General features: G+C 35.5%; 1 protein-coding gene across 3 annotated transcripts in view; it reads left to right on the forward strand.

Annotated features, from left to right (window-relative positions):
- The first annotated feature begins 281 nt into the window (after positions 1-281).
- LOC117104614 (ubiquitin thioesterase otulin-like) overlaps positions 282-23,768 on the forward strand; it is a 32,148-nt gene continuing 8,661 nt past the window's right edge. Inside the window, exons 1-5 of one of the 3 annotated variants that reach the window (XM_033245467.1) lie at positions 282-450; positions 3,288-4,225; positions 18,308-18,417; positions 19,609-19,749; positions 20,273-20,404. In XM_033245467.1, coding sequence (XP_033101358.1) covers positions 3,379-4,225; positions 18,308-18,417; positions 19,609-19,749; positions 20,273-20,404 — 1,230 coding nt within the window. In that variant the 5' untranslated portion in view covers positions 282-450; positions 3,288-3,378. Of the gene's footprint in view, positions 455-3,287; positions 4,226-18,307; positions 18,418-19,608; positions 19,750-20,272; positions 20,405-23,768 lie in introns of all 3 variants that reach the window. The other 2 variants (XM_033245466.1, XM_033245465.1) reach the window with 2 other exon arrangements.

A 23,768-nucleotide genomic window follows, 5' to 3' on the forward strand; every position in this document is an offset into this window, starting at 1 on the left:
TTTTGGCCACGCGCGCCCGACCAACCCAAATTTTACAAAATTAAGGAGGGTCGGCATTTCAAAGTTTTGTTTTTTTTTTCTTACCAAACTACCCATTTTTTCCCCTTTTTTCCAAAACGTTTGGCCAACACAAAAATTTGTTTTTTGCCTAATTACAATATATTAAAAATTCAATTACAGTTACAATTAATAATAATATTTTCCCAAAAACCTTTCCAAACATTAGTTACATAGGCCTAGTGCATTTTGGCATTAAAACAATCGAAGCAAAGATTATAGACGGCGGCGCTATACGATCTTTGGTCAAACATTTTTTGACCATTGACACCGACGAGACTTTTTGATTGTGCTATCTCCAATCCGGCTTTCCTCCTCCCTACTAGGCCTAGTAGGGGGCCTAGGCCTAGCATTATTGCTTGGTTGATCTTCATGTGATAGTCGGCCTAGACTGTAGGTATTAATATTATACTTCTGTCAAATTTCGTGTAATAATTATTTATTTGCCTAGCCTAGGCCAGGGGCCTAGGCCATGCAAATATAGCTAGCTAGCTTGCTAGCTGCTGTACTACTACTGGGGCCTAGGCCTACTAGATACGCCTAGCCTAGGCCTAGATGGCTCATTATTACGTTACTGGGAATCGGGATTGTCGCTCTCAATAGGCCTAGTTGCTTTTAAGTTGGAGCGCTGAAATACAAGTTACAATTGAGCACTCCATTTTTCAGAAGAGATGTCTGTTGGACGAATACAGATCATTTCGGTCGCGCCTTCATTTCGGTCGCGCTGTATTGTTATGCATTTCGGTCGCGACCGAAATGATCGGATACCTGTTGGACATGCAGCTTAGGCTAGGCCTGGCCTATGTGATATCCTATGTAGAATATTCGGCGCTAATACGGTTTTGCATCCAGCCCTGAAAACGGTTACCAAATTATTGCTGCGAAGCAGCCAATTCATATTCTTGACAGCAATTTGACCACTGAAAGGTCATTGTTTGCTGTCTCTTATACACAGGGCCTAAGACGACTGAAAAGCGGAGTTTCCTTCTTTCGTTCTGCCGGGTAAAATCAATTACTTTAGGCGACGTTTGTAGACTAACCTACATGTACCAACGTCCTTATGTTGCGACGCTCGAGTATTAATATTCGGCGTTTTACTATATTTCAAGGTTTCAAATTTCTACGTTTAATCATGTCTCAGCCACAATATTTTGAGGCCAATATCATTTACGAACCCAGTTAAACTTATTTACTAGCCTATTTCAGCATGCTAATTATTACGTTTAGGCGACACTTGTTGTAGACTGGCATACACGGTACCAACGCTCGTTTTTACTATGTTTCTACGTCAGCTCGAGACGCTTGAGTATTACTATTCAGCATTTTTACTATAACCATGGGCGGTATAAATGTCAACTTGGCCCAAGTCTTGGCACAGTATTTTGAGGCCTATAGTATTTACGGACCCAGTTAAACTTATTTATGTCAATATGCTAATTATTACATTTTAAAACAATAATTAAAAATGTATTATACTAGGGGCCGCGAAACTGTGGCCAAGTTGACTTGGTGCCGAGTTGACTCAAATTCAATCATGCTTACGTTGTGTGGTGCGTTGGCAGTCAACGCGCCTCTACAAACTCGCCCCTAGAAAATTCGCCGCCTTGAAAACTCCCCATACTAAATCATCTCACCAAATAAAAAATCCTACTCTAGGCCTAGACTAGCTAGGATGGTATAGGCCTAGCCTTGAAGGGACGAAGGTCCCAATGAAAAACAACGTCGCTCCTTGATAGCTAACATTGTCTATTTAACATCACAATAATTCATTTTTAGACCTATAGTTGTTTTTTGAATTGTACTCCACAAATCTCAGCCGATACCTCGCACAACTCTTTAACGTCTCGTATCCATTGTCGGGACGTCATGGCTCGCTGGCTCACACTTGTGATGTCTCGCACTTGTGATCAAATAACACGCTGGCTCGCACTTTGGCAACACTCTATGGCAGTCAACTCGCCCCTAGAAAACCCGCCCTTGGAAACTTGCCCCATAAAAAAATGTACACTTCCTAGACCATGCAGTCTTCAAAATAAAAATTGCAACCTTTGGTAATCAACTACATTTTCCACATACATAAAAATTTTTGAAACTTTATTTAAAAAAAACCTAAACCATAATTCACCACTATAGACACTTTTTGACAAAAATGAAAAATTACGAATTGATAGTAACACAAGATCTCTCAACTCAATCAACTCTGTTCCGCCACACCATGGTCGATGACTGTCGAGGTTTCCAGCGTCTGTCATATAATTTGTACCCAATTGTAAATTTTGTGACCAATTGTTGTGGAAAATGTTGTAGTTTATCTCTTTGTATTAGGTATTTTTCGTAACTTGTATTGTTTTGTAGTTCGTCTCTTTGTAGTATGTATTTTTTTTTATGAAGATAAAAAATAAAGTGAAAAGTAGAATAACATTTTGAGTTACATTCATACTACAGTATTTCCACTAGGCACGCTTAACTCAGCGCACACCTATGGCAACTTGGTATAATTTTGCCCTGATTCTGGCAACACCTCAAAGTTGTTGACATGTACTACAAACAAGCCCAGTATGAAAATGGTGCACCGTGAAGATGTTAACCGTCTTAATTAATGGTTAATTAACTTAATTAGAAACCATAATTATTGGAAATAAGTGGATTATTGGAAAAGTCAAATCATCAAGGAATGTATTAGTATTGAATAATTGTAAGTGTTAATAATTAGTAATTAATTTTACGGTCAGATGTGAAACTGTATTAGCGCCAAGCATTCTTCGGAAAAGAGCAAGGGTTGTCTCCTAAAGGTACTGCCTGGTTCAGCAACGGAAGGAAACTACCCTACTTAAAATGTTTGGAATTTCATAAGTTACCATCTCCACCACACTGCTACTGTTTTTGATAACCTACAGTAATACAAGCTTTCATCTAAGCTTCAATTCTTCATTTACTGTTACACAATTACAATTACAGCATGTAAATCCAGATCTCTCAATCTCTAAAATATAAAATTTAAATTTTGTTTTGTTTTCCTGATGATGACATAATTAATTTTGAATTATTGAATCCCAACATAATACTAGCATCCACTTGTTTTGTCAGTTCCTGAAGTGTAATGAATGAAATATCATGATACAGGATTAAAATTTGGTTGTAATTGATTGCTTAATTACCATTTCTGCCTGATAATAACTTGATACAGTGTAAACATTCTGAACTGGTATGACATATTTTTATATTTGCAGGACAAATACTTTATGCAACATGTCATATTACTTCTCCCTGGTTATTGAAATTTTTTGAAGAGAACGACATTACAACATTTCAAAAAAAGCAATGAGCAATTCTCAAGGGAATAACAAAAAGCAGGAGAAATTTAAGAACGAAAGAGCAAAAAGTAAAAAGCTTTCTGTGAACTTTTGTTGTTTCATGCCAACAGACATGATGTCATCAGAGGAAGCCTCTACATCTGGTGAGTCGGCAGACTCTCTACAAAAGAAACCAGATGTGAAAGCGAAGATCCCTGAGAAAGGGGATTTATCAACAAGCATGGACAGAGGAAAAGAACATTATAGTTACAAATCAAGTTATGTGGATTTAGACAATGCAAAAACTGTTAATAGTAAAGAAAAAAGAAAAAGAAAGAAAAAGTCTACAAATACAAAAAAAAAGTCAAATCAAGACACATCAGAAACTTCAGAGGATAGTTTATACCAGGAGAATGAATACCAGCAAGGAGAAGGTGGCCCAGAATCCATGAGCTATGAAGTCAATGACCTACTGAATGCTTCTGAGTTGAAATTTGAGAGAGCAGCAACCCCACCAGGATTCTGTAATGAATTTCAAAAAGGTTATTCAAATATTTCTGGTGAGAGATTTGGAACCTCAACTGAAAACGAAAGCTGTGAAATTGTTCCAAAAGACAAAATGCTGAATGTAAAACATACTAACTCAAAAGTTATCAAAACAGATAACATTTCAGAAGTATGTGAAAAGATTGCTGCTCAAACTGTGACCCAGAGTAAGAATTTTGATGGCAACTCAAGAGAAAAAGACATACCTGTATGTAAAAGAATTGAGAAACCATTGGAAACAGAAGTGCCGATCAGTGAAGATGAAGAAGATTTGTACAGTGCCAATACTGATGTGCTGCAGGGAGTAACAGGATCAGATGAACAATATGGTAGGAAAATAGCTAAAGTTTTCTTCCTAAAATACTGATTTTTCTTTTGTGTTCTCATAACTTGCAAGTATGGCATGGCAATTTGTATGAATCGATGGTCTAAACATTAGGCCTCTGTACTACCACTGTACAGTGTAATTGTTTTTTTGTTCAGTTGCATAGCACTAAGCAAATTCTACATGACATCTAGAAATGCTATACTGTAGACCAGGCTAAAAATTCTGGAAACCATAATCTTCTAGTGTCATGGCATCGAATGCTGTGGATGGATCAGGATAGTGCATTCTGCTTCCATTTTCTCCTGTCGTTTATGATCTCACCTAGCTGTTTTTCATCTCTAACTCAAAACCTCTTCATCATCCAATCTACTGTAACACCTTTAATCTTTGTCTTCCTCCCGCTCTTTTCCCTGTCATCTCGACCTCAATGAACTTATTTTCTAAAACCATTAAAAGAAATCCCATAAAACCATGAAAACCATAAAAAAACATAAAACCCCAAATTAACCATTTTAAAGCCAGTCTGAGAGTATAGGGGCCTACCGTGGGGGCCCTTGATGCAAGTCCATACTAAAACCATCCCCCACCGAACATCATCCTGGGCACCAACCCATTAATGAAATTGAATATTTTATGCAATTTATTATTTTTACTAAACAATCCATAGTGCTATTCCCCAACCGCCACCATCCTGATTCTTCTTAAATCTTTTAAATTAGTTTTGTTACAACATTCGTGTTGTTTTACAGTCAACAACAACATGGCATCGTCTAGCGGCGGACATGTGCCAAGTGTAATAAAGTTTTGCTATCACGGTAAAGAAATCACTTGAAGCTCCAAATGAAGTTACAAAGGCTTGATTATGTATAGTTTTAAACAGTAACAACAAAAATAGAGAAGTTACTGGTTTTACCGGTTCTTATTCTACTCGTCCGAACGGCCATCAGAATTAGCCCCGAGGCTATTATTAGATTTCACATGTATTTGAGTTTACATCCGAACACAGGCTTTGTAACTCTTCTAACCCAGTCACTCTTCAATATGATCTTAATTGTTATTTATATAAAATAGCTAATTGGTTTAATGATAAACTAACATTAAACATCAAAAAGACCAAACTGATGGTATTTGGTACTAGCCATATTCTTTCAAAATTTAAGGACATCTCTGTATCTTATAATGGTGAAACTATTGAATGAGTAGATTCTTTTAAGTGCCTTGGAATCACTTTTGATCCACAACTTACTTGGAATAATCATATTAACCAAGTGTCTTCTAGTGTTTCAAAACGTATTGGTGTCATTCGTAGTATTAAATACTACCTTCCTTTACATACTCTTAAAATGTTAGCTAATGTTTTAGTAATTCCTCTTTTTGATTATTGTTTGTGTCTGTTCAAATTGTAGTATCCAAAATACTAATTGTCTTCAAGTCCTTATGAACAGGTTAGGTAGGATTTTACTTTCTGTTATTAAGACCCCTATTGATTATATTTAAATAAGTTCCCTTGATTGGAGAAAACTCAATGTAAGATTGAATGAACAGTTAACTCTTTTGACTTTTAAATGTTTAAAAGGGCATGCCCCTCCATACCTAAACATCCAAATTTAATTTTAATCATGATACATTCAAAATGCACACGTAGCCAAACGCATAATGATTTAATTGCACCACCTTGGAATATCTGCCAAGGTAAAGAGGACTTTCTTATATCGTGCCTCAAAAAGTTGGAATGAACTTCCAAACGAAACAAAAACTAAATTTAAAGAAATGACCCTAGTTTCATTCCAACGTTCTATAATTTTTAAGTTTTACATTGAATCTTCTTTTGACTTTATTTTGTACAGTATTATCTTCTTTCTATTTCATGGTTTGTTTGTACAGTAACTGTACCACTTTGAAAATCAGTACTCAAGTACTGAAAGTGCATGCAGTCTAAAGAAAGAATAAATAATAATAATAATAACAAAGACCATTTTAAAATCTATATTGAAGAGCAAAACGATCGCATAACACTGTTGCATCGCCTACCGTATAGCAAGATAGGACTATTCCAGCCTTTAATAGCACATTAAAAATATGTTTTTCGTTGTAGTAATTTTTTTTATTTGGCCTAATGCTGGTGATGGTAATGATGTTGGCAAGGAGCAGTGGAGATTGTCACTATAATCATAGCTGCCAATTTGCTGGCTTGAGATCCCACACCCACCTCAAGCCAGCTCCTAATTTACCTTTAACTTTCACCATGGTTGTGGCTGAGTGTGGATTTTCTTTTTGTTCAGAGTACCTCTAGAGTCTGGAAATGGCACTGCCTGAGAAGTTTTTCTGTATAATAGACTGACATCAAGTGAGCTACAATAATGAAATATTAATAACTGACACTAATTGTAATTGTAATCTAAGTCATTTTAGACAACTCACTAAATAATTCAAGACTTTTACACCTGCAATTTTTATTGTAATGCACTTCTCAATTGTAGTCCCAGTCCCCCACCCCCAGGCCTAGCCGGGGATGTAATTTACAAAACTGTTACATGCATTTTAAAGTCCCGGCCACCTCCCGGCAACACAGGGCATCATTTTAACGTACTGTACAACCCCGGCTAAGTCCCGACCACCTATTGCTGGGATATATTTCATAGTCCCGGTAAAATGCCCCGCTAATACATGATTGGATGACAAGGCTTACTGTAGCAAAAATAAAAAGCGAGACAGAAACAAAGGTCTTCTAATCTACCGGTATGTCTGAATCGGAGAAGCATGTGAGAGAGAGCTAGACAAGGAGGAGATGAGCTTGCTTGATGGAAGCACTACACATGCGTATCACTAGGCATATTTCCATTTTTGGAAAAGTGTGTATTGATTGATCATAGAAAAAAGAAAATTTATTGATTGATTTAAACTGATTGATAGAATTTATCAAAACATAAATTAAGTAAGAAAATTAATACAGTAGTAGTAGGAACAGATTTCCCTGCCTTGGATCACTACTGGTGTATTTTTTTACGCAAACTACAGTAGGTCAAATACACGGATAACAAATTTTCACGCAACACACTCATGTCACCTCCGTCCCAGTCGTTGTGTGGTGGGGGTTCAAATTTTATTATGAAACATATACAGTGATTTATAAAAAATGAAACCATTGCCTAGAGTACCGGTAGGCAATTTTTTAATTACCAAAACCAGAGATCCAAAGTCTGCCGCTACTTGCGGTAGTCTACTGCTTTTAGCGACGATCTACCGCGCTACCGTAAGCTTACGTTTTTCTACCGCATGAAAAATATTCTTCCGTAAATTTTTGAAAATTTGAGTAGGCTATTTAATTTTGAATATCAGCTTAGCCTAGGCCTAGATAAAAACATAACTTGTTAAAAACCAATCGTAAACAATCACAAATAAGTTTATTCCACTCCCTACCATCACTGTTTATAATGCATTTGCAATAAATTACGGTAGCTGCTGAAAACACGGAATCACAATACTCTTTGTTTATTAAAAAAGTCGATGCGCCCATCCTTCCCTCGTCCGGCCTGAGACCATGCCTGCAGTGTGATTTGATATCTAAACAACCCCGTAAACAACACGCCCTTTGACTCGTAGAACAGGCCTACAGCTAACTTTTTGCATAAAGTTAATTTTATCGAGCTGTTTCATGAAAATAATCACACAATTATTAATTAATAGTCGAAAATGATAAGTAAAAATATGGCTCCAGCGAAGAAACGCAAAATTCATGTGCTTTTAATTCACAATTCAAGAAGTACGTTCGCCACTGGTGGCGCACCATCTAGGTCAACGAACTCAACTCTGGAAAAAGTATACTGTTTGAAAGCATGTAGGTCCATGTTGTTGGTTATGCTGTAATATCTGTGAAGAACGGTGGAATGGCCGATGTTGAAAGATATTTAAAGGTATGTTGACTTCTTTTTAAACAGTTTTATGTGATTGTGATAAAAAAATCATACGTTCTATATTCAGTTTTGTGACTTGGAAATGGATGGTTTAGAGGCCTGCACTCGTCGTTACCCTACCTGGCCTAAGCCTAGCCGCCTCCTTGAGACATTTTTTTCCTGTACTAGCTAGGGCATAGACTAGGCCTAGGCCAACCGGCCTTAAAATACCTTAGGTCTAAACCTCAGTTAAGGTTTTTGAAGTCAAGCTACGTACACCTAGAAACTGAAACTGAGATAATATTTTCGTTATTTTTTTATGTTTACAGACTTGTTTGCCATGATTGAACTACATCCAAATTCCGCTCTTCTCTTAGCAGCAAAGAGACTACTACTATTGTTGAATACAATATAAAACTAACAGATGCCAAAAAAGAACTGTAAATGGATGTGATTAATGATATTGATGTAGTAGGCCTAAGTGAAAATAAATGAATATTGTACAATATTAGACTAGGCCTACTGTACAGATTAGTAAATTCCAGAATTTTTGTAATTTCATGGTATTAATTTATATTGTGTAAATAAAAATGAAAGGAAGAGCAAGTTAGCTGTGTGTTTGATCATTGAATGTCAAGTACCGTATTATCTCTAATAAACACCCCCTTCTAATAAACGCCCCCTCTGAGTTTTTTTAATTTTGCAATAAGTGCCCAATCAATTAACATGGGTCCAGTCCATAAAAATGTTGACAAACAAGGAGTAATACTGTGTGCAGCTTTCTTTGATATGAAATGAAATAAATACTACTTAATAGAGAGAGTTTGGCCAACTCGGTTTCACAGGATTCTGCTATACGCGCGTGTGATTGGGTGGATCGCAATCGCATGACTTACACCGGCCATGTTGTCACTGAAACAAAACATTGGCGAGCCACAAACTAACGCGATAGGTTATATTAAAATCCCATAATTGAATTGTCCTCATGAACAGAATAATAAAAGAAAGATTATGCAGCATCAGTGTTGCAAAGCTAATGCGCGCGCACGCTATTTGGTGACAACATGGCGCCATGCGCCAGGGATGTAGCCAGGATTTTGAAAGGAGGAGAGCCGTTATGCGAATTACGTAGGACCCCGGCGGGGTCAAGGGGTGAATCTCCCTGTGAAGTAATAATAATAATAATAGTGTAGTTTTATATAGCGCACAAATCCATCTAATGTAAGATGCTCAGGGCGCTTGAAATGTGGACTTGGAACTCGATCAATGACTTTCTTCGCCCCTAAGGGTCCCTTCGTGTCTGTGCTACCCGGTAACCCGGTACCAGCAACTCTCGTCGTCCACCACAGAGGCTGTCTGTTCCAGTACACCGGGGTATCCCCCTACTCGTCTCGAAGGATGTACTGAGTTCTTTATAGTGCACACGAGCCATTGTATACACTGGGCCTACGGTTTATAGTCCTTATCCGAGAAGACTTGTTCTACCACCAGAACCATAGGCGAGCGTGCCGTTCGAACCAGCGCTCTTGCACTTCAATTTGAATATATTTTTCTTTTTTTTTCCTTCAAAAATGAAGGGAGGGGGGGGGAAAGGCCTTGAATTTACCTCTGCTCAAAACATTATCCAGTACTGTATAGTCATAATCACAAAAATGGACATGAAAAACCAGATCACATCCTAAAAACAAACAGCAGTCACTAAGACATACATCAGGAGCTGACTCGATGGGGTTTAATGTCATACCCAGGGAAGGGCACAGATCTGTTTTGAAAGGTGGACGGGGAGGGCATTTTGTGAGTCGACACCCACCTCAGCCCCACCATGGTTGGAGCTGAGGTGAGAAAATTTGAGGAAATAGTACCTCTAGATGGCCAGAAATGACACTTTTAGTAAAATTCATCATCGTCACATCACCATTAGTCAAAATGAAACGCCAACAAATTTCTCATGATCTTTTATCAGGGATCTACTTAATATCCATAGAGATCTTATTAATGTGTGTGTGATATACCACAGAAAACAAAGCTTAAAAACATTGTCTTTGAGTATGTACTTTACATAGGCCTACTTCAAAAACGTTATTTCACAACCATGTACCTCAGCCCCACCATGGCTGGGGCTGAGGTGAGAAAATTTGAGGAAATACTACCTATTGAGATGGCTGGAAATGACACTTTTATATAGTAAAATTCATCATCATTACATCAAAATTATAGTCAAAATGAAACGCCAACAAATTTCTCATGATCTTTTATCAGGGATCTACTTAATATCCAGGACAACTTAGGCCTACAGTAACTATAGCTTACTAAGCTTTATAATGACTTTATTTGAAAACTGAAAACTTGATCACAAATTAAATGTGTTTTTCACAAGGCCGTTTCTGAAGTACATAATAACAAAATTTAAATTACAAAAACAATTACAAGACAAACAGAAATAAAGAAGTAAAATAAACCAAAAAACAATTACTGTATTATCTTATGCAAGTAACTTTCAATTATTTGTTAATAGTTTTTTAAAAGTTTGAACATTTGAGGCCATTCTCATATTGAGGTTTAGGTTATCCAGACAATGGCTCCCTGATAGGAAAAACTTCTTTTCTTATATTCTGTGCTGGGTTTGGGTACCTTAAGTATGTCCTTAGACCTGGTCATGTATGTTGTATTGCGCTCTTGAAATTTGTTTTTTAAATAAGTTGGCATTTGAGAATTCATTATTTTAAACATGGTTATAGCTTCATCTTGATACAGTTTGGTGTTTAAATGATTCCAGTTTAAGTTAGTGAGTGCTTCTGAACTTGAATCATATCTTGCGACCTTTGTAATAATTTTAGCAGCCCTATTCTGTAATATTTGAATTTTATTTTGTAAAGTTTGATTGCATCGTCCCCACACAACATTGCAATAATTAACATGTGGTGCAATTATTGACTTGTACAGCATTGACTGTATGTTTGGGGGAAAGATATAATTACTTTTCCTAAGGTAGTATAATCCATCTAGATGTGTATAAGAGACAGGTTTTTCTGTATAATAGACTGATAAATACTTGTTTTACAATTAGAAACACAATTTGTGAGGTCGTTTATGTAAAGTATAAATATTAATGGTCCAAGAATTGAACCTTGTGGTATCCCGCAAGTGCTACGGCAGCGTTCAGAAGTCACTCTGTTTATTTTAGTTACGTGTGTTCGGTTTTGCAGAAAATTTTTAAACCATTTTATTACATGTGGATGAAGATTAAAGTTCTGTAGCTTATTAATTAAACGATCATGGTCAATAGTGTCGAAAGCTTTTTTGAGATCTAACATTACTAATCCTATAAGATTACCTTTATCAATCGCATCAATCCAATCTTCAGTAATGTTTAACAGAGTGGAAGTAGTTGAGAAATTTGGTGGGAATCCTGATTGCTGTTCATACAGTAAATTAGAGGGTCAATGAAAGGATATATCTGATCAAAAACAGTGCGTTCAAGAAGTTTAGATAAAATGGGCAAAATAGACACGGGACGATAATTGCATGATTCTTTGCGATCACCATTTTTAAAAATTGGACATATCCTTGCGTTTTTCCATAGGTTAGGGAAAGTTCCAGTTTTTAATGACATACTTATTAGGTATGTTATAGGAGCTGTAATTGAATTAATTGCAAGTTTTATTAATTTAGCAGGGATTTCATCCTCACCTGTGGCTTTTTTAGAGGAAAGTTTATTTATTTGCTCATAAATGTACTGGCATTCAACTTCCTTAAAATTTAATCTATTGTTTTGATTAAAAATGTTAGTATAATTTTCAATTTTATCATCATCAAGATTTTGAAATTCCTTTGCTAAATTCGGTCCTATATTTGCAAAGTATTTATTCATTGTGTTTGCAATAAGTTTTGGATCAGATTGCAGACCATCAGTTGTGTTAAGCTTTAGTACTTGATTGTTTTTATTATTAGATGGGACAATATGCCTTTATATTATTCCAGATGTTCTTGGAATCTTTAGTTTTTAGTTGCTTTGAAAAATATTCTTTCTTACATTTCTTTATATTATGATTTACTTTATTTCTTAATTTCTTCAAATCATTCCATAAATTTGGAGTATTTTTTCTGTTAGCTTTTCTCTTAATAGCATCACGCTCTCATTATTATTACTAAATCATCAGTGATCCACGGGCTGGTTTTAGGTCTTACACGTTTTTGCTTTATAGGAGCATGTCTATTGGCTATATTTAAAAATTGTTCCTCAAAAAAAATTAACATTTTCCATATCAAACTGAAAAGAAACTTCATTAAAATGTTTATAGCTTCTTATTTTTATATTTTTTGTGTACTTTTATTTTTTTTTTCCTTACCTACAACTGCAAATATTGCAGAGTGGTCACTAATTCCAGTTAATTCTCGGTAGTCATACCTTCTGCCACATACGGTATCTCCGCGCTCGTTAACAGATTTACCGCGGAGGATTTCGGGTGGGGTATCTCAAAGTTCGCCTCATCCATCCATATTCTAGAAGCCTCTGGATGGCTTGCTGCGGGGCCATTGATAAAGGCACATTTTTGCGAAGGAGCCCCTCTAGCTTCTATTACCTCTCCAGTTTGGTGCCGTTCCCCTTCAGTGGAACTAACAGGGTCTCACAGGAAGGTATGGGGGAGATGGTTAGGCACAGCCTTCCTCTCGCTTTGGTGCTATAAGCGTTCATGCTTCCATCTCAACTGCGACTGCAGGTGTAGATTATGTGGTTCCGCGGAGAACCTCCAGTGCGAACACCTACTACAATGTGAGTGGGTTGTAGGGGACTTTGTCTCCTTTGACACTTCGGCTCTTCTAAATTTGGAGAGAGCGTTAATTGCTACCCTGCCACCGGGTTGAAAAAAAAAAAAAATAATAATAATAATAATAATAATGATCGATCCTTTGTCATCAGGTTGTTCTAGCTCTTTTTTTCCTGTGAAGAATGTATTCAATTTTTTAATAAAACGTTACACAATTATTATTATTACTAATTCCAGTATGCAAGACGCCTGATTTTGATATTTTGTCTGGATCTGATGTGTAAAAATGATCTATTAGTGTCTTGCTTTCTTGCACAATTCTTGTTGGCTCTTTAATTAATTGGGTTAAAAAATTATTTTTAGTGATTTCAGTTAATTTTTTTGTGTAGCAAGATGGTTCATTGGTAAGTAAGTCACAGTTTAAATCACCAATGAGTATGGTTTCTTTTTCATTAAAGTCATTATTTTCAAGAAGTTTTTCAAAAATATCAAAGAGCTCCCCTTTAGAATCTGGAGGGCGATACCAAGTAATTAATAATTAGGTTTAGTAAATTCCAATACAATAATTTCAAGTTCATCATGCATAAGATCGCTTCTTAATTTATAGTTAAAACCACCATTTTGATTTATATGGCAACCCCTCCCCCATTTCGATTTTGATCATTTCTAAAAATATCATATCCATCAATTGATACTGCATTATCCTTAATTTCTTTATCTAAACGTGTTTCGTTAAGTGCTATAACATCAATATTGTTATTTAAAATTAAATTAAATAGCTTTAACTATACTATATTATGATCAACAAGTCACAACTTAACCGAAAGGTCCACTGATTAATCTCAGATAAGAAAGTATAATACATACTCCAAGTATTGAAATACACGCCATCGTGTTGGGATTCAATATTTCGACATGAATTATGTCATCATCAGGAATGATGAATCGGAGAGATTCCTGATGATGACATAATTCATGTTGAAATATTGAATCCCAACACGATGGCGTGTATTTCAATACTTGGAGTATGTATTATACTTTCTTAAGTCACAACTTTTTTTGCATTTAGCACAATTTTCTTCACTTTTTATTGCTATTAATATTAGGCCTATTATCAATTATTACTATCGTCATCATCATTGTTATTATCATTATTACTATTAGTAGTAGTATTATTAAACAAAAATTTAAAGAAACTTGGAAAAAGATAAAAACGAATTTGAAGCACAGTATCGCATTTCTATCTTAAAAGACCTGGCCTGAGATTTATGGATTTAAGATTTTTTTAAATCACGCTTTAGACCTATGTGTTCTATTAGGCTTATGTAATGTAACATGTACTGATGCATATTTACATGTTTTAGAAGTATACATTTTGAGTGATCCCAGGAAAGAATTTGTATTGTCTCAAAAATAAGCTTTAAAATTTTAACACTGTGTACAAAGGGGGAGAGCCGCGGCTTCCACGTCCCTGACATGCGCCAAGTTGGCCAAACTCTCTCTATCTACGGCTCTGGTGTCAGCTGAGGGATTTGATGCGTAAAAAAATGTTTGTCTAAACATGGCCGTTTCATCTTCAAGTTCTGCTACAGAAAATTACCAGTATACATATAAAATTGAGAGTGCTGTTAGAAGATTCCATGTGTACCAAGAAACCCGGATTCCAAAAATCGGAGAGATTCAGTTCGGGACTACAATTGACAAGTGCATAAAGTATTTAAAAAAAATATGAGATTTCACAATATTACAAGCGTGAGATTTGGCCTGAAAGCGCGAGTAAGATGTGTGTACTTGCTACGGCTAATACAGACTAAAGTGAAGTGATTCCGAGCTGAAATTAATGGGCCGCAAAAGAGCCCCTTCAGAGTACAGGGACAAAAGCCCAGGCAAAAATCAGACGTAACATCGTTACATTAGAGATCAAGGGTTTAGACAGAAAAACGAAATAGGCAAGATGGAAGCCAGTGGCTGTGGCACTGAGCTGATGAGCGGGCCACGCCCATCTTTGGGAATCCCCACCGAATATTGGTATGAAAACAACGTACATTCAATCAATAAATGTTCCTTTTATCAAACGTAAATATGATTTAGCTTTAGTTTAATGTAACATTCGATACAGTAAATTTGAAAATTATAAAGAATTTGATAAAGGTAGACCAGGCCCAATTAGGCTAGGCCGAGCTGATTAGGCCAAGCCGTCCAAGCCGTCTCCGTAAAAGTGGCCGTCCCAATTAATTGTAGCCGTCCAAAAGACGGCCGGACGACTCGCTGGCTAAGCCTATGTTAGAGATCTACAGACTGTTTGGCTGCAAACGTTAATTGTTGGTAATCTATATTGGTCAGGCTTTCATGCATGCAGATGACGATCTGTTGCACTGTGGATTTTCATCCATCACGGTGATATCAGCGTTCGAGTGACAATTTTTACGCTAGGAATGTATATTTCAAAGGTTTTAGCAATTTTAAATTAAGAATTAGCAGTAAAAGTTAAATACTATCAATCTAGATTTTTATGCATTGCTTTATTAGGTTTTATAAGGGGGAAGGGCACCTAAAGATTGTGGGCCATCGAGATCAGGGGCCCCTGGTTCAATGAATCGCCTGAACCTGCGGTAGTTACGCCACTGAGGATGAAGTTGATGAAATTTAATTTTTAGGTTAACATCACTGGTTGTGCCTTGAACGATATATGATTGTATCTAGGTAAGAAATGATTGTGGATTTTTAATCTTAAAATATATTGCTCAGGTGGCTCTTAAGGCCAAAAAAAAAAATTGTGTTGCCACGCCGACCGACCCAAATTTTATGAAATTCAGGGTCGGCATTTTAGCTTTTTTTTTTGCTTGAATACAACGTGGTCAACACAAACATTTTTTTTTTGGACTAATTAATATATTATATATAAGAGAAAGATTATTTAAAGTTGATCTCGTGGGCCAAATATAATCTCTGAATTGCAAGCAACTGTAAATGATTTATGAGCCGGGGGTGAAATTCTGGAATCTAGTGACTGAAGCCCCTTCTGGCTGCTAAAATCTTTGATGAACTTTTTGGCAATTTCAAATTCTGTATTTAATTGTACTAAACTAAAATATTAGGACCATAAGAATGATTTAAAAGCACTCAAAACAAACAAGAAATATTTCTTGCTTATTATAATAATAATGTATTAACTTTAACAAAAAGCATGATCTCATGATGTGCGGGTGTTTTTAACAAGGAATAAGCAGGCTTTACAAACTTGGATCTGAAAATTAAAGCATAGTTTGATTCAATCTCTTTATCTGATGTTTGTAAGCCATGGTGCAAAGTCCTTTAATGTCTTAAAACACACTTTCTTGTAAGGTAAATTTCTGTCAAATAAATAAAGAATATATTTAATTATTAATAATACTGTTATTGTTATAATTAAAATCTGAATATTATAAGCAATTGAAACAACAGCCCAAAAACTGACCAAATCATAGTTTTTTCATTTTTTAATTTATTTTATTAACTATGATACATTTGAACTTTCCTAAGTTGACTTTGCCTAACTTTGATAATTTCTAAGTCAATCTTATTTTACATGCCAAATTGTTGTGTTTTCCATTAACGATCTGTAAGTGGAAATTTTTTGGATTTGACCATGGGGAAAATTCAACTGTATATCTAACGATTGTGAACTGTCCAGCAGAAACTGATCATTTGGGACACTCAATGTAAACTGGATATAAACTGCATCCTGTCGAGCTGCCAGCAACTGATCCTTGCAACCTCATTTGGCAGTCTTAACAGCAGCCATTGGGAGGGTAGATACCCAGCAGCAAGAAAAAAAAACCAGCTAAATACAGGGCAGATGAACACCTTGGAGCCAATTGCCAACCATGCTTTAGTTTAAGGAGTAGGTTCATTTTGTAGAGTTAACAGTACATCATTTTTTTTTCTCTCACCAATATACCAAACTCAAAGAGCTCAATCACCAAACACATAAGCCTGGTTCATGTCGAACTTTATCTAGATATACCCGTCTTGAAACATGATACAATAATCCCCTAATTGCGTTCAATGCCAAGTTAGAGCCAGATAAACAGCCAGCCAGTTTCAGGCCCTCGACCTCACACGGTCGAAAGGCTTGTTTAATAAAACATCTACTGTATTTTACAAACCTCTAGTACCAAGTGGTATTCGTTCAAAAAAAATTGTAAACTACTGTAGAGAAGGTGTGAGTTTCACTACCTAAACCTAGCCGACCAGTATGAACCAACGACCAGTGCAGCAGCGTCTTCTATTGCAATATAATAAGTGGCTGATTCTCTAGGCCCTGGCCCTAGTTACATTTACCTTCGATAAAAAACGAATTATTTTAATCGCTAGCTAGCATTCTTCCATTTAACAAAATATTGTTTTAATTTTCATTAAAACGTATGTATACTTTATGGACCTTTCTGTCCTGTTTTGTAGTTTTTAGATCGCTAAATTGTGTTGTTTACATGCACTTAGCGAAAATCTAGCTTAGCAGTGTCAAATAAGTTGCTGACTTCCACACACTTGTTTATTTCGTCATCGTAAACATGTGCACTCATTTTAACGACTGGCGTTGGTGGTAGTTCGTTGAAATTGAATTAATAGCGACAATTATAGCAGAAATAGAAAATACTGAATTGTCAATAAATAAATACAACAAATCTGATTTTATTATTAAGAAAAATATACATTATCACTTTGAAAAACGTACGCAATCGGACTTTTTAACGTTATTACTTGGTCGATGATGCAAAGGGCAAAGTCATTGGTAATATCGACTATTCGTAAAACGGACGTTTGCTGGGTGTTTACCCAAAATATTACTAATAATTTCTGAAAACCAGACTAATGAGACTACTTCGATGCTGTTGTTAGCATTGTTGAAGTACATTGTTGCCAGCCAGAAGATGATAATGGTGGTACAATACAACAAAGCTGGCTTAGATGCCTATGTTACGTAATCGTGTCCTTGTAATCCGTGCCGACTTTACCGTTAAGCAAGTTAATTTACCGTTATTCTAGTAAAGTTAAGTCACTTAACTTAAGTGACTTAATTCCTTTAACTAGCTATAATTGAGTGGTTCACGTCGAACTTTTAACTAGTTAAGTGGATGTATATCTAGATAAAAGTTCGACGTGAACCAAGCTATAGAGGCTTTTTTTTTGCATGATGCATTAATTAACTGTAACTATATTATTCAGTTATAAATTTGAATTGTGAAGTGAACTGATGGAGATCTGCTCATGAAACTATGTTGTTTAATATTTCTTTTGAAATTACCATTATTGTTTGAATTCATTCTAATTGTTTTCCTTTTGAAGTTTTGTTGCAGAAATAACATTTTAGCATTTACTGCCAACAATCAAATCCCATGGAATCTGTTATTTATAATAATTTAATTTATAAATTTTCAGATAGCATTGGTCAGCAACGTCTAAAAAGTGTGGGTAGTCAACATGATGTCATACATTATGCAAAGAAAGAATGGAAGAGTAAAACTGAAAAGGCACAAAATATGAGACAGGTATACAGTATACTGTAATCACATTGTATGTTATCTACTATAAAGCAGGAGAGTAATCAGCATGTGTAAAAATTGTGGTAGAAGTATTAACAATAGTGTTTTGAATTATCCACAGGGAATTGCAATAATTGCAGGTTTAAACCAGGGTCTGTGGCACAAGAGTCATTACCTTCCTTGCAATTTTTATAAAGAATTTATCAGGAAAATAAAACTAAATATTTACAACAACATCGTATTCTTGATGAATGTTAAATAGGATCTTGAGTAAAATTCTAATGACGCCTTTTTATTTTGTTGATAAAATGTTAATGATATTTGTGCTATCCAAATATATACCATTAACCATTTAACTATTATCTTTGCTTTCTTTTCCACCTATTGAGTACTTTTAACAATACCATTTTGCAAATGAGAAAACATTAAATTTTCAATTGTTTTTGTCAAATGAAGTATAGTATTACAAAAATGTTTCAGTTCGATTGGACTAATAGAAAATTTAAATATTTCAACGTAGAGTAGCATAATGTTGACAAACCCAGAACCATATACTGAGGGTGAGTGATCACCATGCTTGAGCCCTTCGATGCAATTCAATTCATCCCAGTAAAAAATTTAAACCATTGTGTGATTGTGTTCTGTTCCGTGCATTTTATTAATTATCTTTTGATAATAAGACTTATTATTTTAATCAAATGCCTCCAGGACCAAATGTTATCTTTACACAATTATAGTGAAAAGTAGTACATTTAGTAGTTTGGAGCAACCAAAAATATTAAATTTTATTATGCATTAAATTGTGATGTGTAAAAAAGAGAACAATTTTAAATTTTAAAATGCCTCAGAGTTAAAGGTCAATGCATCCGACTGCCTGTCGCAGGCTTTTTCCAGCCCTGTCCTTAACCACCCCGACTAATGTTGATTAAATGAACTGTAATAATTAAAGAAGTGATTGCAGATTTGTTTTCTCTTCAGCTTTAAACTGCCAACCGCGCATCTTCTGTACGAGTCAGAAATTCTGACACAACCCAGTAATGTCAGAGTATAGAGTATATTTTAACCTAAAAATTCTGTAATTTATGCTCTTTAACTGTTAAATTTTGAGATGATCAATACAACTGTTACAGTACTTGTAAAACAGTGGTGTAGCTTATTAATATGTTTCCATTTGATTTTTCCATTGACTGATCACAGGGATATGAACAAGTTTTTAACAATGGATACAGATTTCTTCGTCGCATACGTGGGGATAATTATTGCGCCATAAGAGCTACATTATACCAAGCATTAGTAAAGGGTCTACCTATTTTAGAAAAATGGAAAAATACAGAAAAGGTATGCATTGATGTTCTGGATTTAGTCTTCAGTAGGACTGGAGATTTAAGGGAGTACATTATGGGAACACAAATTGAAGATGATAAATGTATAGAAGCCATGGGGCATAAGTGGTTAAGGTTAGACTTTCAATCATTAGGTTGTGAGTTTAAAACTGACTCTGGGCACACTGCTTACGTCTTTTGGTAGGAGGTGAATGATTCAGAATTAAATTGGTAGGTTACTGAATTACACACATTCTCCTCTTTGAGTGTTGAATGTTACACATTGTGATTGTGATTCTCTACAGTTCTTCTGAATGTCCACTATTAAAATCTTATATGAAGTAAATAAATGAGTGAATTTTAAGTATAGAAAAACACATTCTAGATTCCAGGTGAACTTACTGGTAAATGTTACTAATCTCCAAACCAACTTTAATTAGTACATCTTGTATTAAGAAATTCCCAAACCATTTATCAATATATGTAAAAAGTACACTGTTATATGAAAATAAAGTTCATACTTTTTTTTCATCTACTAGATAACTGAGGAACTATGTGAGCTAGAATGGATGCAGCATTGGAGTTTTGGTGGTGGTCGATTAGGTCAAGTAAACACTCTGCAGAAAGTTAGGAAAATGCTAAATCATTGTCTGACAACTCTTCAAACTGAGGTAATACAAGAATGTAATGTAACATGGTTGGATTTATATAGCGCAGGGGTGGGCATAAAAATCGGTTGGAGAGCCAAAGTGAATTTTTCATTTAACACCGAGGGCTGCACCCAAACTTTGATGTTTACAGTGTGCTTTCAAAAACCTTTATGCACTGCTTTTATACCAATTTATTCTCAGTTTTAACATTAATTTTTACAGATGATCAGTGTTGGGCCGTAAAAAAACAAGGTGTTTTTTAGTGGGCCGCACACATAGCGTTTTTAATTAATTTTCGCGGGCCGCAAAAAAGTCACTGTCTGGCTGCATTTTTCCCGCAGGCTGCACTTTGCCCGCCTGTGATACAGCGTTTTATACTGAAGTCTCAAAGTGCTTGAGGTGTGGACTAGCTCACACAGTACTTCTCCCCTAAGGGTCTGTTTGTGTCTGAGCTACCCCGTAAAATGGTACAAGCTGTCTCTCGTCTGTCCACAACAGGGTCTGTATGAACCAGTACACTGGGATAGTCTCTTTCTGTAGCATTTTTTTTTGTCCCTACATGTTTGTGTCAATATTAAAGAATTTTTTTGGGGTTTCAATGATAATTAGCTTAAGATATTGTAATATTGTTGATTTAGAAGCTAAAACCAATCAAAATTAAGATATAGTTGTTTGTTTAATTTTATATTATAAAATTTATGAAATAAAAAAAATAACCAATTTTATAGGTCAGAAGCAGTAGGCGCATTCTGCTAGCTTGGTCATGTGATGTATAGTGGTTATAAATTGTAAACAGGTAGTGCGAGTTACGCTCGGTAAAAGGAAAACATGTGTCTTCTTCAGAGTGATTCTATTGTAAAACGTATTTGATGTTGAATAATGTTGGTTGAAATGCCAGTAAACTATATCAAATTGATTGGAAATTAAACTTCAGAATTTTGCCACAATGGTTTGCTAATGCTCCAAAAGGTACTGCCCCGAACACTGAGATATTTTGAGAAATGCAAGGCCTAGGCCCCTGTATATCTATGGCCTGTTTAGGTATGCACGGGAGTCTTCGATCCGCAAACTGCAATTTTTAAAACGCTATGAGTTCAGGGCTAGCTGAAGTTTACAGAGAATCACACAAATTCTAAAGCATACAAAGCATGGAGAAATGCTAGAATAAGTGAATAAACACTATTTTGGACAATCATAGTGCCTGGCTTTCCTTGCCAGTTATTTCTTATGTTAATGGTGGGTGATTGTTTTCACAAGCATAACATTAGCTTTTGCTATACTTTCACACTGATCGCACTGCAAGTTCTCCAACCGAAAAGATTGAAAGTATTCAAAGGAGGGCAACACAAACCACAATGTTTAGAAAAGAAGGCAATTGGGAAACATCCTATCACTATAGATTGCAAACACTATATTTTATGTCTAGAGGATGTTTTCAAACTACACAAACTCATCTTAGGATTTAAAATTATGAAAGGCTTTTATCCTCCCTCTTTTGATGTGAGGGCAGACTAATACACTGGAATGTAAAAGGCAATATTTTTATTAATTTGGCATACATTTCATTTCCAAGACTCTGGGAACAGATACCTTTATCTATCTATTCAACAATCCGTAACAATTACAAGTTTTAAGTCTGCCCTCAGCAAGTACTATATCTCAATTTACTGACCTCATGTTATTGTCGGAGATCTTACTTCATCTTTTTTTTTTTATTCTACCTTTCCTTCCATCCTTTTCGCACGATATCTCAAAATTGTCATGAGTTACGCACACGGTCGCTTCATCGATCATTTTGGCTTCGTCTGGAATAGTCACGGTAAGGTTTTCAAGGTGACCAGTCATGCGTGACGTCAGCTACACGCAATTTTGCGTTTTTACATAATCAACCATTTCAGCCTAACCAATTGCCATTTCGAAATCTTATTACGAGAGCATTATCTTCGGGTTAATGTTAAATGCAATGTAACATAATTTTACATGTGCGCTTCATAACGCGTGCGTTAAATTTTCAAAATGCTTGAAATCACTTTTTGACTAAATTAGAGCACTTTTCAGGCTATTTTGAACATTTTTATAAAATTTTCCACTACGCGCGTGCACTTTTACTTGCGCAGCACATACGGAAGCTAGAAATTATGTTTTTTTTTTTACATTTTTTGAGTTTCTGAAATTGTTTTCACAAATTTCCATTCTTTTCAGTCAACTTACGGCCAATAGCAATGTCGTACGTGCGCATCAAACATAGGGAACTTTGCGCGTATTTGTGCCGATATATAGTGAACGTATGAATCAGGCATATTTTTAATCAGTTATAGCTCCTTAGGATGGAAGGTGACCCCCAATTTTTATTACATATTCTGAAAGCACATAAGTTGTAAATGTGATAGATCATAATGGTTGATCGGACATTGTGACGTCATCATATTGCCATTTGAATTCAATAAAACTAAATTTTATCTATGACGTCTTTTTTGAAAATACGCACTTGAGCGTATTTCGCTTATCCTTGGTCGATCGTCTCCCAACTTTGAGTATGTTTTAGTTGAGACAATTCTCTTTCTTGATATATGGGACTTCTTTTTTCCTTTTGTGACGTCATCATGGTCAAAATAAATGTTATTTTTGACCCCACCCTCATTTTTCCCTTTTTAATACTTTGATGACTCCATAATTATCTTAACCATTTGTCATTTCTGAATCATATTTAATGGGCATACACTTCAGGTCAAGGATGAATGTCAGGTACCTCAATTTTCTGTTTGCGTGTCTGAAAGTACGCGTACGCGTGAGTCAACATTTATATACAATATGCTTAAAATTATACCTATTTATAATCAGTTATAGCTCCTTAGGATAAAAGGTGACCCAAAATAAGTATTTCATATTCTGAAAGCACATGAGTTGTAGATATGATTTTTATAGATCATTATGACTGATCAGACATTGTGACGTCATCATATTGCCATCTGAATTTTTAAAAAAACCTGAATATTTATTTATAACGTCTTTATTTTCAAACTAATTTGTATGTTTCTCGCTTATTCTTGTTCGATCGTCTCCCACCTGTGAGTATGTTATAGCTGAGACAATTCTCTTTCAGAAGTGTCCCTTCACTTTTCATTTTGATCACGTCATCATGGTCAAAAAGAATGATTTTTTGCAGCCCTTTTATCTATCTTTCTTAAAAGCTGTAATGAACATAAAACCCAGAGGGCGGCAGACTGTATTTCGACGCTGTCAGCTTGATATTAGGTTATTTGAATGGAAAATTTGTGTGGCATTACCAACAGGCGGTTTTAAAAACACTTGACAATGTTTAATTTCGTGTTCCATTACCGTCAACGTACACTTTGCGACGTGCGCTTGTGTTAAAATTTGAAAA

Source organism: Anneissia japonica, unplaced genomic scaffold (assembly GCF_011630105.1).
Source record: "Anneissia japonica isolate Jap-2015-1 unplaced genomic scaffold, ASM1163010v1 scaffold287712_len2945570_cov188, whole genome shotgun sequence".
NCBI lineage: Eukaryota > Metazoa > Echinodermata > Crinoidea > Comatulida > Comatulidae > Anneissia > Anneissia japonica.